This window comes from Notolepis coatsorum (assembly GCF_963971535.1).
Source record: "Notolepis coatsorum genome assembly, chromosome: 2".
NCBI classification, from domain to species: domain Eukaryota; kingdom Metazoa; phylum Chordata; class Actinopteri; order Aulopiformes; family Paralepididae; genus Notolepis; species Notolepis coatsorum.
Genome location: NC_140166.1, coordinates 26765015 through 26780994, shown reverse-complemented (window position 1 = coordinate 26780994; position 15980 = coordinate 26765015). Strand labels below are relative to the sequence as shown.

Below are 15980 nucleotides of genomic sequence, written 5' to 3'. Positions count from 1 at the left end.
TTAAGCCACTTTAAATGAAAATGTATTTGAAGAACAATACAGCAATCACTCATAACGAGATAAATAAATTAAATAATACAAATTAAAGTGGAAGTGTACTTTAAATAACTAAAAAAATAATAATAAAAAAGAAATAACTAGCAGCATCTGCCCCCAGCACCGCGGCTGATTGGGGCTGTAACTTGGTCCAGGACCAGGAGGGTGACGTGGAACAGCTGTAAGGGGAGAGGGGGATGAGTCAGATCAGACAGACTTCTATGTCTTTTGTTTGCCGTGTGTGAGAGGAGTCCGTGTGTGTGTGTATGTGTGTGTGTCTTACTCTGATCGCTGTGAGTGAGAGGAGTGTGTGTACTGTGTAATTTGTGTGTGTCTTACTCTGATCGCTGTGTGAGTGAGAGGTGTGTACTGTGTAATTTGTGTATGTGTGTGTGTCTTACTCTGATCGCTGTGTGTGAGTGAGAGGAGTGTGAATGTGTGTGTGTCTTACTCTGATCGCTGTGTGTGAGAGAGAGGAGTGTGAATGTGTGTGTGTCTTACTCTGATCGCTGTGTGTGAGTGAGAGGAGTGTGTATGTGTGTGTGTGTCTTACTCTGATCACTGTGTGTGAGTAAGAGGAGTGTGTATGTGTGTGTCTTACTCTGATCGCTGTGTGTGAGTGAGAGGAGTGCGTGTGTAATGTATTGTGTGTCTAGTCTGATCATCATCTCCTGCAGGGGAACAATGTTTTCAATGTCCAAAATTTGCTATGGGATCATCATGTTATGATGTTGTCTGGAACCCTGAGAAGCCACTCTCACAAAGATAGGTAGTGCACAAAAAAAAATTAAATACATTTTTTTTTTTTTATTACTAATCGACGCAACAATTTCTCGTCAACGATTTTTTATAATCGACATCGTCGATTATGTCGACTAATCGTTGCAGCCCTACACGGCATCATCAATTGACTACTTAGTCAACTTCTAAACCACTTTACTCGTCGTCTTAAACTTCTTAAACTTGACTCAAACATCACCTCATTGGGCTCTCGACATTGCATGTATCATTGTTAACCTTTATGTGTGTTTTGTAATATATTACCCACCTATAAAACAGGTTGTAGTTAGTATGGACAAAAGGAGGCGCGGACATGATGTTACTGGTTCTGAATCCTCTCAATTGTGAGAATCAGCTCGCCTCGTGTGCCCGTAGGTAGCAGGGTACTGTTCCCTAGAAGGCGAAGTTACTGAACACAAGTGCTATACTGCCACCTATTGACCAAATTATATTAATGTTGTCCATTAAGTATGACATGACTGTTCTACCTTATTTCTGATGGAAGTAATACTGTACAAGTATGTTCACAATGTTTTGACACATAATCTAATGATATTAAAACCCATTGCTCGCCAATGACTTGTTAACACGTCATTCTCCACCATGCGTAATCTGCCAATGACGCCGTATGGCGTCTTTGAGATCAATATTTAATATTTTCATCATGGTATTCACATTTCACTCAGAGTCTTGGCTGGTGCTGTAGGACTCCGCTCAACTCTGCAACGCTTCAATACCGCCACCTCGTGGCCGATCGACGAGTTGCCAAACCGGAAGTGGCCGGAAGTGCTTGATCCGTCCCCTATTTTCGTCTGGCCACTCGGTACGCATCCCGCGGCTCAATATAGACACCGTGGATATGGATCTTTGCCATAACTCAATAATCAACATCCGACTTATATAAATCAGAAACGACCTTCGATCAAAACAAAATGGACACATATCTTAATCAAATTATTCTCCCTAAACTTTCAGAGGATGACGCTAAACAGTTAGAAACACCGATCACACTAGAGGAACTCAAGAAGGCCATATCCGAAATGCAAAGTGGTAAGGCTCCTGGAAGAGACGGTATCCCACCAGAATTGTACCTTTCTTGTTGGGACATAATTGGACCCTTATTACTAAATATGATCTTATACTCAGTCAAGGAGGGGAACTTCCATAAGAATGACAATATTGCACTCATAACAGTCCTCCTTAAAAAAGACAAAGACCCCAACGAGTGCGGTAGTTATAGACCTTTAAGCCTCCTCGGAACCGATATCAAACTGTACTCTAAGGTATTAGCCATCAGATTACAAAAGCATATGACGTCTTTAGTTCATCCGGACCAAACTGGCTTCATAAGAGGCCGCCTGATCACTGATAACATAAGACGAATACTGCACGTACTAGATGCCGACAAGGACGACACCATACCTAAGGCGATGCTGTCCCTGGATGCTATGAAAGCCTTTGACAGGCTGGAATGGTCGTATCTATGGGCAGTATTAGAAAGGATGGGGTTAGGAAAAGGATTCATTGATATGATTAAAGTATTATACAAAGACCCATCGGCCATGATTACAACAGCTACAATCATCTCCAAAATCTTTCCGGTATCACGCTCAGCCAGACAGGGTTGCCCTCTTAGTCCCGGACTATTCGATCTATCATTAGAGCCTTTAGCACAATATATAAGACAATCCCAATCCATAGAACCAATCGTAATCAAGGGCACACAACATAAAATTAGTTTATATGCGGACGACGTAATATTGTTCATGCAAAACCCCAAAACCACATTGCCTCATCTGCTCAAGTTGATTGAGAACTTTGGTGATTTATCGGGATTTAAGATAAATTGGCCGAAGTCGGCTTTCCTTCCACTTAACACCCCTGCAAAAAAAGATATAACCCTCCCAGGAGAGATACCTATGGTAAAAAATTTTAGATGCTTGGGAGTGGAAATATTCCCCGCCATAAGACAAACGGTGAAGCACAATTACACAAAAATCCAAAACAAAATCAAAGATGACCTTGATAGGTGGGCAAAACTTAAAAACTCAGTACAGGCACGGATATCAATAGTTAAGATGGATGTACTACCTAGAATCAACTTCTTCAGTTCAATGCTACCGTTACCCCCTCCAGAGGGTTACTGGAAAAGATTACACTCCTCCACATACAAATTTATTTGGAATAACAAACCACCACGTATAAAAAGATCCACCGCACAGAGAAATAAAGCAGACGGTGGCATGGCATTTCCAGATTTTTTCCACTATTTTAAGGCGTACACATTAAGACCATTGACAACATGGTTTGATCCCCAAGCATTAGTATCCTGGAGAAAATTAGAAGAAAACATAGTAGCCCCACATAGACCGAAGGACATAGCATACACTAAACTACCAATCAAGCACTGTGAACGGAAATTTGGCCCCATAATTACTCATGCGATCCGGATATGGCGTGAAACACAAAAAAAATATCCTAACCCACATAAATGGCACAATCATACTCCCTTATTCAATAACAAGGCACTCTTAATTGAAAAACGACCTATAAGATTCCCTATATGGGAAGAACTGTGAGGTTTGGTCCGCTCCCCACCACACGCTCTGTTCCTTTGAGGTACTTTGTTGATTAATTGCATTCCCCGCCACACGCTCCGTTCCTGTAAGGTGCCGTGTTGATTGGTGCTCTCCTCGCCACACGCTTCTGGAGCAAGTATCAATTTCATCCCGCAGCTGTCACAGCTTGTAATCAGCGCCCTGTGGCTTTATATACCCTGATCCCCCTACTATCAATGTTGGATCGTTCTGATTACTCCTGCATTTGCCTGCCTTCCCCATCGCTGTTTGCTGTCTTTTGCTCTCCAGGACTTTCGTGGAGAATCCCTGCGGAGAACCTGGTTTCCCGTTCTGAGCTGCGCCTCGTTATCTGCCCGCTTTACGCGTTGCGCTCTGGTGAGTTTTTGGAAACAGTTCTTTTGGATCATCAGTTTTTTGTGTGTTTGTGAAACACAGAAGAGATCCCGTTTTTTGTTTGTACTGTTCTCACCTATTTTTGTGTTGGATTTACACTTTGGATTACCGTATTGTTTTTTCTCTGGACTCTGCTAACTGTGTGTGGTACACCGAAGATCAAGTCACTTGGATATATACTGGATCAGTCACCTCTCTGTTTCTGTTGTGCGCTGGGCTAACTCAGATTTCTCTCTCTCTCCGTTTCCACCCGGGAGTGAAAGCTGGGAGGATCTGCAGAGCGGCTTCAGACGTCACAAGCCAATTCCTCACCACCACCTACTGGGAGAATCTGCAGAGCCGCAGATCTTCACACATGCCAGATTCCCCGTTTGTTCGGTTGCTCAACTTAATTCCATCTTGTAACTCTGAAAATAAATACGCCCTTGCTTTGGCTAACTCTGAACAACTCTCTCTGTGCCGTTGCGTTTGTGGTCGGTTACAAACCCTAACATTACGATCCAACCATGACGACCACAGCCGACACAGAGAGAGTCAGAACAGCGTTGGCAGTCCAGATAGAGTTAACCAACGACCACAGCCTACAGCTAGACGCGGCTGCGGCTGCTGTACAGGAACTCCGAGAGCAGGTCCTGCCTATTCAGGGGTCCCTGGGCTCTCTGGCTAGCCAGCAGTCTAATATTCTCCTCCACTTACAAGCGCTGAGTGAAACCGTTAACACCTTGCTTGTAACCCCACTTCCTTCAGGAGCCTCGGCCGGAGCATCACCCGCAGCCCTGGCAGGCCCCGCGCCTCCCGATCCCGCACCTCGGGAGCCCCGTCTCTCCGAACCACGGTTGTTCGACGGTAACTTCGAGGATTGTGCCACATTCATCATGCAATCTGAGTTGGTTTTTCGTCATCAACCCAGTCGATTCACTTCAAGGGGAGCCCAAGTGGCTTACATGACTAACTTGCTCTCAGGCCGGGCAGCCCAGTGGGTCACTGCCTCCTGGGCAATGGGGGCAGACTTCTGTTTTTCCTACCCAGACTTCGTGGCTGAGCTCCGCAGGGTTTTCCACCACCCAGCCCGTGGCCAGGACCCTGGAGCCCGGTTGGGTACCTTCCGGCAGGGCAGTGGCGGGGTCACCGACTACGTGCTGGAGTTCAGACTGGCGGCAACGGAGAGCGGTTGGAACGATCAAGCACTTCGTCTCACCTTCATGAGGGGGCTCAACGACGCAGTCAGGAACCAGCTCGCGACCCGTGAGGAACCTGAGTCCCTCGAGGACCTGTTCAGCCTCGCCATTCGCATCGACGGACGCCTCCAGGAGAGAAGGCGTGAGAGAACCCGACAGGGACCTCCAGAGGTACTCCGGACCCCCCGTACTCGTGACGGTACTGCTGGTCGCCCTGCTCCCAACACGACTGGTGGCTCTTTTCCCTCCCGTTCGGTGCCCGAGGAGGAACCCATGCAGCTGGGCCGTTCTCATCTTAGCCAAGCTGAACGGGAGGCGAGGTTCAGGTCCGGCCTTTGCCTCTACTGCGGTCGGGATGGACACCGTATCGCCAACTGCCCCACCCGGCCAAAAGACCAGGCTCGCCGGGACCCCGGGAGATCCTGGTGAGCCGTTTTTCTCGTTCCCAGAGCCGTGCACCACCTAGCCGTCTGATGAGCGTCACCCTGGCCTGGGCGGACCAACGGGCCACGGTGGAGGCACTCATTGACTCGGGGGCTGACGAGAGTTTCCTAGACTTCGAGTTTGCTACCCGGGCCAACATTCCACTTGAGGACCTAGTGAGGCCATTGGAGGTATTCGCATTGGACCAACACCGCCTGGCTGACATCACTCAACGCACCTGCCCTGTCCTGCTTACCATTGCTGGTAACCACGTTGAGAGACTCCAGTTTTTTATCACCAGATCCCCTCTTGTCCCAGTAGTCCTGGGCCGGCCCTGGCTCGCGCTGCACGAGCCCCACATCGCCTGGTCCTCCGGTACCATCAAGGGTTGGAGCTCCTCCTGTCATGCCCAGTGTCTTCAGGCGGCGTCCTGTCCCTCCCCCCGGAGATCCGTTGGTGAGCCGCCTCCGGACCTCTCGACCATACCCCCCGAGTACCACGACCTCATGGAGGTTTTCAGTAAGTCCAGGGCTCAGGCCCTTCCGCCTCACCGGCCTTACGACTGTGCCATCGACCTCCGCTCAGGGGCTCCCCTTCCCGGCAGCCGCCTCTACAGTCTGACCGTCCCGGAGAAGGCAGCGATGGATCAATACATCTCTGAGTCCTTGGAAGCAGGACTCATTCGGCCTTCCTCCTCTCCTGTGGCGGCCGGTTTCTTCTTTGTTGGGAAGAAGGACGGAGACCTTCGACCCTGCATCGACTATCACCAGCTCAACGAGATCACCATTAAGAACAAGTATCCTCTACCTCTCATGAACTCCACCTTCGAGCCTCTCACCCAGGCTACCGTCTTTACCAAGCTGGACCTCCGGAGTGCCTACCATCTAGTCCGTATCCGAGAGGGCGATGAATGGAAGACCGCCTTCAAGACTCCCAGGGGCCACTACGAGTACCTGGTGATGCCGTTCGGCCTCACCAACGCTCCGACGGTATTCCAGGCGCTCATGAACGACGTCCTTCGTGACATGCTGGAGGAGTTTGTGGTAGTATACCTAGACGACATCCTCATCTTCTCCAAGACCCTCGAGGAACACATCCAGCATGTCCGCCGTGTGCTGGAGCGCCTCCTCCACAATCGGCTCTTCGTCAAGGCGGAGAAGTGCCGATTCCACTCCGACTCCGTCGATTACCTGGGCTTCATCGTGGAGAGAGGCTTGACCCGAGCTGATCCTCGCAAGATCCAGGCCGTGGAGGAGTGGCCGGAACCCACCTCTCGGAAGGAGTTACAGAGCTTCCTCGGGTTTGCCAACTTCTACCGAAGGTTCAACCGGAACTACAGTCAAGTGGCGGAACCGCTTACCAGACTGACCTCTCCCGCCCTGCCGTTCGACTGGTCCCCAGCCGCATGTGCTGCGTTCCGCTCCCTCAAGAAGAGGTTCACTTCCGCCCCGATCTTGCTCCATCCAGACCCCAAGAGTCAGTTCATCGTTGAGGTGGACGCCTCGGATACTGGACTGGGAGCTATCTTATCCCAGCGGTCGGCAACAGACCAGAAGGTACATCCGTGCGCCTTCTACTCGCGTCGGTTCCTCCCTGCCGAGAGGAACTATGACATCGGCAATCGGGAGCTGCTGGCGGTTGTGGCTGCCTTGGAGGAGTGGCGTCATTGGCTAGAGGGGGCTGAGGAGCCGTTTACCATTTGGACGGACCACAAGAACCTGACGTACATCCGTGCTTCCAAGCGCCTCAATGGCCGGCAGGCAAGATGGGCCAGCTTCCTCAGTCGGTTCGACTTCTCGCTGACGTTTCGCCCTGGTTCCCGCAACACGAAGGCCGACTCCCTGTCCCGGTTACACTCCAAGGGGGCTCCAACCACTGAGGACCCGACTCCCATCCTCCCAGAGGCCAGGTTGGTAGGAGTCGTCACCTTGGGCATCGAGGGGGTGGTAAGGCGTGCCCTACGCTTCCATCGCGCTCCAGGCAATGTACCGGTTCATCGTCTCTTCGTCCCCGACTCGGTCCGGTCCCGGGTCCTCCAGTGGGGCCATACCAGCCGGTTCGCCTGCCACCCGGGCGTTCATCGCACGTTCTCCTTCCTGGCTCGTCGATTCTGGTGGCCCACCATGAGGAACGACGTCAAGGAGTTCGTACTGGCCTGCGCAGTCTGCGCCCGCAGCAGGGCCTCCCACCAGGCACCCTCCGGGCTATTTCAGCCGCTTCCCATTCCGAGCCGTCCTTGGTCACATGTGGCGCTGGACTTCGTCACAGGTCTTCCCTCCTCCCAGGGGAACACGTGCCTACTGACCGTGGTGGATCGGTTCAGCAAGGGGGTTCACCTCGTGGCCCTTCCCAAGCTTCCCTCGGCGGCCGAGACGGCGGACCTCCTGACACGCCACGTGTTTCGCCTCCATGGTTTTCCCCAGGACGTCGTCTCGGACCGGGGGCCCCAGTTCACTTCCCAGGTATGGCGGGCTTTTTGCAAGGGATTGGGGGCAACGGTCAGTCTTTCCTCTGGTTATCATCCCCAGACTAACGGACAAACGGAGAGGATGAACCAGAGTGTAGAGTCTGCTCTTTGGTGTGTGGCTGCCGAGAGACCAGCTTCTTGGAGCCGTTTCCTTCCCTGGGTCGAGTACTCCATCAACTCCATGGTCAGTTCCGCCACCGGCCGCTCACCCTTTGAGGTATCCCTGGGCTACCAACCCCCTCTTTTCCCTGCACAGGAGACGGAGGTGGCAGTTCCCTCCGTACAGGACCACCTCGACCGGTGCCGTCGGGTCTGGGAGATCACCAGGACCGCGCTGCTCCGGTCATCAGAGCGCGCCTGTCGTGGGGCTGACCGGCGCCGGGTTCCTGCGCCGACGTACCACCCTGGGCAGAGGGTGTGGCTTTCCGCAAGGGACCTTCCACTTCGGTCCTCGGCCAAGAAGCTTAACCCCCGGTTCGTCGGACCTTTTGAGGTTCTGAAGGTGCTCAGTCCGGCGGCGGTGAGTCTTAAGCTTCCTGCGTCCATGCACATTCACCCCGTTTTCCATGTGTCCCGGGTTAAGCCTGTCTCTCTCAGTCCCCTGATGCCTCCTGCTCCGGCACCACCTCCTCCCGAGATGGTGGACGGTCACCCCCAGTGGCAGGTCCGCCGGTTGATGGGCGTTCGACGGCGGGGTCGGGGGTTCCAGTACCTGGTGGACTGGGAGGGGTACGGTCCGGAAGAACGGAGCTGGGTCTCCCGCCAGCTCATTGTGGATCCCGGCCTGATCACCGACTTCCATCGTGCCCATCCGGGCGAGCCGGGTCGGCCTGGTCGCCGGGTGGCTCCCGTGGAGGGGGGGGTACTGTGAGGTTTGGTCCGCTCCCCGCCACACGCTCCGTTCCTTTGAGGTACTTTGTTGATTAATTGCATTCCCCGCCACATGCTCCGTTCCTGTAAGGTGCCGTGTTGATTGGTGCTCTCCTCGCCACACGCTTCTGGAGCAAGTATCAATTTCATCCCGCAGCTGTCACAGCTTGTAATCAGCGCCCTGTGGCTTTATATACCCTGATCCCCCTACTATCAATGTTGGATCGTTCTGATTACTCCTGCATTTGCCTGCCTTCCCTGTCGCTGTTTGCTGTCTTTTGCTCTCCAGGACTTTCGTGGAGAATCCCTGCGGAGAACCTGGTTTCCCGTTCTGAGCTGCGCCTCGTTATCTGCCCGCTTTACGCGTTGCGCTCTGGTGAGTTTTTGGAAACAGTTCTTTTGGATCATCAGTTTTTTGTGTGTTTGTGAAACACCGAAGAGATCCCGTTTTTTGTTTGTACTGTTCTCACCTATTTTTGTGTTGGATTTACACTTTGGATTACCGTATTGTTTTTTCTCTGGACTCTGCTAACTGTGTGTGGTACACGTCACTTGGATATATACTGGATCAGTCACCTCTCTGTTTCTGTTGTGCGCTGGGCTAACTCAGATTTCTCTCTCTCTCCGTTTCCACCCGGGAGTGAAAGCTGGGAGGATCTGCAGAGCGGCTTCAGACGTCACAAGCCAATTCCTCACCACCACCTACTGGGAGAATCTGCAGAGCCGCAACAATCTTCACATGCCAGATTCCCCGTTTGTTCGGTTGCTCAATTTAATTCCATCTTGTAACTCTGAAAATAAATACGCCCTTGCTTTGGCTAACTCTGAACAACTCTCTCTGTGCCGTTGCGTTTGTGGTCGGTTACAAACCCTAACAAGAACAAGGCATACACTCATTAGGGGATGTTTTTAACAAACAGGGTTTTTGTAGTTATGGAGAAATATGCAAAAAAAATTATCTCACCAAGTCCACATGGCTTTTTTACATACAGTTACGGCTATGTTTGAAGTCTCACGGTGTTCCATTAGACATACCAATTGAACACCACAGATACCACAAATTCTTCTATGAAAGAGAGACATCGAGAGGTTTTGTTTCAGATTTTTATCATCAATTACTAACGTCCTCGTATGAAACCCTCCAACTAGACTCTGCCTGGAGGAGGGATATACCAGACCTGGGAAGTGACTTTGATTGGCAAGGAGCCTGGGCAAATGTCCGACTTACATCAAGGAACCCGGACCATCAACAAATCAATCTTAACTATATTCACAGGACATACTTGACTCCTATAAGACTGAACAGAATGGGTCTTAAACAAGACTCCAAATGCTCCCAATGTACAAATGGGGACGAAGGGACATGTATGCACATGTATTGGGACTGCCCACCAGTTAAAACATTCTGGAAAGATGTGACCCACAATTATCAAAACTCGTATCTTGGAATATACCTGTACACCCCTCTGTATTACTATTGAATGATATTTTTGAGTTTGCAGTAAATCCACAGCTAAAGAGAGTGGTTTTATCGGGTATCACAGTAGCTAAAAAGCTGATCGCATCACGCTGGTTTCAACCGGAAAAAATGTGCCGGAAAGTTTGGTTTCTTACATATCTCGATGTGATTTATCAAGAAATATCTACAGCAAGAATTCTGGGTCTCAATGAATACAAAATGTCAATGTGGTTAGAAGTGGTGGAGAGAATAAAAGCTAGCTTATAATGGTAGTGTCTGGTTAGGAGCGAGGGATAATGGAGGTACTATCCAAAGAGGGGTCCGGGAGGGGGGGGTTCGAGCTGGAGCATATGTGTGTAGGTTTTTAGATAACAGGTATTAGGGGTATATCCTATATAAGACAATTAACTAAAATGTGATTTCATTGGATGTGCACTGACAACTAATGCTTGTATATCTTATTGTGTCATGTTTGTTTATGTGTTTGTTTAAAAAATAATAATAAAAAAAAAAAAAAAACTCAATAATCAACATTATTTGGACGTGTATTAGTAATATACAACCCGGCAATGGATCGCATCGATCAACATCCCATAATAGCGATCTTTTTGCTCCACTCTCATCACTCAACGCTACGAGGAGACTGGGGTGAGTTTCAGCGTTTTTCTTTACCATTTTCGATACAAACTGCTCTGATCAATATATCACCCATACTACATGAATCATTTAACGTCGGTCACGGAATTATAAACGACCTCCCCCCCTCCGTTCATCCGCGCATGATGAGTCATAACGTCTAGGACCGTGTACAGTTGACATTTTTTATCTGGCGTCGATCGGTATCAAACTGCATTTGATAATCTATATATGCATTTATGGCTATATCTCACGTTCTATGAAATACTGCAGAAAACGATAAAAACATATTTATACTCTAGACCGTATTTTTGTATGAATGTGTGAATGATGTAATGTAGTAATGTCAATTTAGCAATACAATTTAAAAAGTTATAGCCCTGCAAAGAAGGTGAACATCTCCATAGACAAATAGAGCTGGCAGAGGATGGTTTAGGATGGGTACAATGCCCGGCGGAGAATGGGTTAACGTGATACCACTTCTAGTGGGCATCACACACTGATGACTCAGACTTGGACTTGGACTTGAGCATTGACTGCATTCGCACTCGGAAGGTGCTATGAGGACTCTGACTTGTTAATTGATAACGTTATTTGTTAGATTTGTATTTGTAATAGGCCCTAATCATTTGGCATACGATATTGATGGCTAGTGCATTTTGTTTGGCTATTGTGTCACAAAGACAAAGTAAATAAACTCCCTTTGAAATGGTGACCACTGTGTCATTTATGTTTAATTGTAGACCTTTTTGTATTTGTACGTCAGCTCTTTGACTGCCGGAGTGGAGTGGACTCAACCTCGATGACTTGGACTCGGACTCGGACTAGGGTAATGGGGACTCTACTCTGGATCGTCTTTGGTGACTCTGACTTGGACTCTGACTCGAACACTTGGGACTCAATCTCATGATTTAGTGACTCGACTACAACACTGGCACCTCTAGTATCTCAGCAATATGATGCTGTGTGTCCTTTGCAGGAAGTTCAGGACCAGCAGGAAGTACCTGCAGTTCCCTCTGAGCCAAGAAGAAGAACACTTCCCTCTTGCCTTTTCTCTGGTCGTCCACCACAAGGTAAACAGACATCTACGATATCTACAGACATTTCAATACTAGTTAAAATTACAGTCTTACCAAGGCACTCAATTAGCTGTTAAAATGCCATTAAAGATATCCAACAGTGTTTACAACAGCTCGCTCTTGTTTATATTCACATTTCGACCCAAAATTATATGATTGTTCTATGATTGAGAGAAAGGGATTGTGGCTAAGATGGGCCAGGTATTGGGTTGGAGGGCCAGGTATTGGGTTGGAGGGGGAGCCAGTAGGGTAGAGCGGGGAGTTAGAAGGAGGAGGAGGGGAATATACTTGGGTTGGGGAGGGCTGGGGAGGGTTGAAAGGGGGGCGGAAAGGTGAGAGACAAATGTGTATAAATGGGGGAGGGTAGACAGATTGGAGAGGTGTGCGGCGAATAATAAGAATGGGAGGGGGGAGGGGACAATACAATTGTGTGTATTGAGCTGTACTTTATTGTACCCATTCTGCAAACTGTTAGTAAAGTTTTCAATCAATCAATCAATCAATCCATCAATCAATCATGCTTCTCACCTGAAACACCAGCAGACGGAACTAATCTTTTTGTTCCGTCTGACAGCGCTAATGACTCAGAAGTTTACCTTTTCTTCCAAGCAGGAAGTCAACAATTCTGGAGGTGTGTTACTTTATAACAGTGACTACTGACTTCTGCCTTGTAGAACATGCATTATGGGACTTCCGGTTTGCGATGAACAGGTAAGAAGCCACAGGAAAGAGCTCCCGGTCAATAAATACCAAAAAAGGAAGTAAAACGATTAAAAAAGAAATTAAAACGTGAAGATTCAAGGACTAAACAAGGAAGAAACAATGAACACGAGGATGAGTGAAAGAAAAACGGCCCCAGATGAAGAAAGTACACAGATGAAAAGAAATCAACACAAGGGGGAAGACGCAACACGCAAATCAAGCTAGCGGGACGCTAGACGACAGCGCAGGGATACCCAGCTGGGCAGAGAAGCTACAGGCTAGTATCCAAGCTAGCATGCAAGCTAATAGAGGCGAACCAGGCTAACACACAGATTGGGCTAGAAGCAATGCGTGACATACAACGGAATATCAAGGAGCTCAGGGAAGAATTGAAGCAAGGACAGGATGAGCTCAGAGAAAAAGTGAATACAAGACTCGAGCAATATACGCATATGGGGACTGAAAGAAGGGATAGAGGGAGACTCGATGACCAGGTATGTGGACAATCTAATCCGAAAAGAGTTAGAAAAGCCAGAACTCGACAATATGGAGATTCAATGGGCCCACAGGGCACTGGCCCCGAAACCACAACCAGATAAACCTCAGAGAGCAGTTATTGTCAACTTCTTGAAATTCGAAATGAAAGAAAGCATTCTCAGAGCAGCCTGGCAGGCGAAGATAGAAGTAGAAGGAAGGAAAGTGACTTTTGATCACGACTATTCAACATAGGTGGTTGTGAGGCGTCGGAGCTATGTCGAAATAAAAATAATTCTAAAGGAGAAAGGAATCAGGTTCCAATCACCAATGGACTCACTGAAGGTACACTGGTATGAAGGCATCAAGCTATACAACAACGCGCAGGAGGTGACGAGGGACATGGCCCAGAGAGGATGGATGGTGCCGGGAGGAGGAGGAGAGATACCACCAACGCTGATGCAGAGGATGGAGAGGGCGCGCAGATGGACCAGAGTTGAGAGACGAGGACGAGGAGAGGAGGACGGGAGAGGGACGGGAGGGGACCTGAATCGACTCGAAGCAGATCAACAATGAAGACTGACAAGGAAACATGGAAAAGGGGCATGGAGGAGGAGATGTGAAGGGCCACGGTGATCGGGAGGATAAGTACAAAATAGAATAAACATGGAAGACTATCCAATACAAACACATACACAGAGGATAATGGGGGATACAAGGGAGAAGTGAGAATAGTTACAACAGAGGAAGATAAATGAACAATCACTCCAAGAGGAATTAATTAAGGACACAAGTCTACAACACATATGAATGAAAAGTTTTGAATGAATAGTAAATAAAAGTTTTGAATGAATAGGGATTAAATAAATATAAACACACAGGGAACACTACACATTGGAACGATATGGAGGCGTAATGGGATTACATGTGGCACACAATACAAATGGACTCGCTGGTAAATGTATCTGAACAATAAGAAAAATAAATACAGAGCATTGACCGGGAGCTCTGGGGCAGTTCACAAAACAAATGTTGGACTTATATAGTGAGCAAGGGAGAGCCAACACAGGAGGCATCCACGTCACTAGGGGGAGCCCTCTCACCAGGAGAGCCATTACTCCCCACCTACCAGCAGGGGACAGGGAGGGAAAAATAGAACCCCCTAATACCTTGGAAGCACCAAACGTGAATGTTGTTTTTTTTCTTTTTATATGTGTACCAGGTAAAGATAGCAGAGGCTACAACCGCACATATAATTTTATGTGACATGGGTAAGACAGGAAGGCATTTGGAGAGGAAATATGACGCAAGTTAAAGGTATCAAAATGGTGTCGTTGAATGTGAATGGTATGAACAATCCAACCAAAAGAAGTAAGGTGATGACGAAATTTTGAAAAGAAGAGATGCAAGTAATTTTCTTACAAGAAACGCATCTAATAGCACAGGAACATGAAAAACTGAAGAGATTTGGATATGAGAATACGTTTTACAGTTATTTTAAACAGAACTTGAGGAGGGGAGTAGCTATATTAATTAAGAACTCTGTGAAATTTGAAATGACCAAAGACATACAGTAAGAGACAGGGAGGGGAGATATGTTGTGGTGAAGGGAAAAATGGAAGGACAAATGGTAACTGTAGCGGCTATCTTGATGTTCTGATAGACGCTCGGTTGGGTGCGGGGATTCCTCGTCTTTGACGCGCGATTAGAAAAAACACAATGTCGAGTCCGTGTCACCTGCCGTTGGGTGAAGTTCCCATTTAATTGAAGTATTCAACTTAATACATGTGATGAGCCAAAACAATAATGTCTGCATAATGCTGTTGATAATACTGAAAACGAGCGAGGCTACGTGCGTGTGTTCATGCGGTAAAAACCGTGAGATCTCTCCGTCACCCATACCTAGATACCTTGATTGACATAGCATACACCTGTGCCTTTATTCAAAACCTATGCGCTCTGTGCTGCCACCCAGTGCTCCGTGCTGCCACCCAGTGATGAACTTAACAAACTAAAAACTAAGCACAAAAACCATCAAATAGCTCCTACACACCGGCCCCAAATGTGAAGGTGGAAAACAATTACATTAAAGAAGAAAAAAGGAGCTATAACAAATGTTCTTGGTTCTTCTCTGAGCCAGAGGTTACCAGCACGTAACTCAACGTTGGGTCGTGACCTTTACCGCCAGACCTTACACTGCTTCTTGAAGCAGAAAGAGCTTGGATATGGGCCGCTCCAAATGCCCTGTCTTGGTCTTCAACCGTACTGCCCGTACAAGCCCTTTCTTGTCTGGGTACATCTCTGTCACCCTCCCCATGAGCCAGGATCCTCGAGGAGCGGTCTGATCCATGACAACAACAATGTCCCCTGTCACGAAACTTCTCCGAGGCTTCGTCCATCTCTGACGCTCCTGTAGCAGCGGTAGGTACTCCCTGATCCACCTCTTCCAGAACAGATCTGACAGGTACTGAACCTGTCTCCATCGTCTCCTGATGTAAAGATCGTTTTCTTGAAAGAGTCCAGGGGCAAGAATGGGTTTCCCTTTGAGCAGAAGGATATGATTTAGAGTGAGAGCTTCCAAGTCATTGACATCATCAGATACCTTGGTTATGGGGCGGTCGTTGAGGATGGCCTCCACCTCACACAGGATAGTATGAAGGCTTTCATCATCCAAAGATTGCTGTCGTAAAACAGAAAACAAGACCTTTCTGACCATTCTTATGAGTCGCTCCCAGACACCACCATGATGGGACGCACCAGGTGTATTGAAAGTCCACTCGATGCCCTTTTGCAGGAGAGCTCCTTGAACCTTGCTGTGGTCTATGGCAGCTAAGGCTTCTCTTAACTCACGCTCTGCTCCAACAAAATTTGTGCCATTGTCTGACCTCATACAACACACCTGGC

At 48.3% G+C, this 15980-nt stretch overlaps 1 protein-coding gene across 1 annotated transcript in view; it reads left to right on the top strand.

Annotated features, from left to right (window-relative positions):
* Window positions 1-15980, top strand: part of LOC311223991 (beta-1,3-galactosyl-O-glycosyl-glycoprotein beta-1,6-N-acetylglucosaminyltransferase-like) — a 70433-nt gene that overhangs the window by 40909 nt on the left and 13544 nt on the right. The window contains exon 3 of the mRNA XM_084308779.1: window positions 11801-11894. Coding sequence (XP_084164905.1) covers window positions 11801-11894 — 94 coding nt within the window. The remainder of the gene's footprint in view (window positions 1-11800; window positions 11895-15980) is intronic.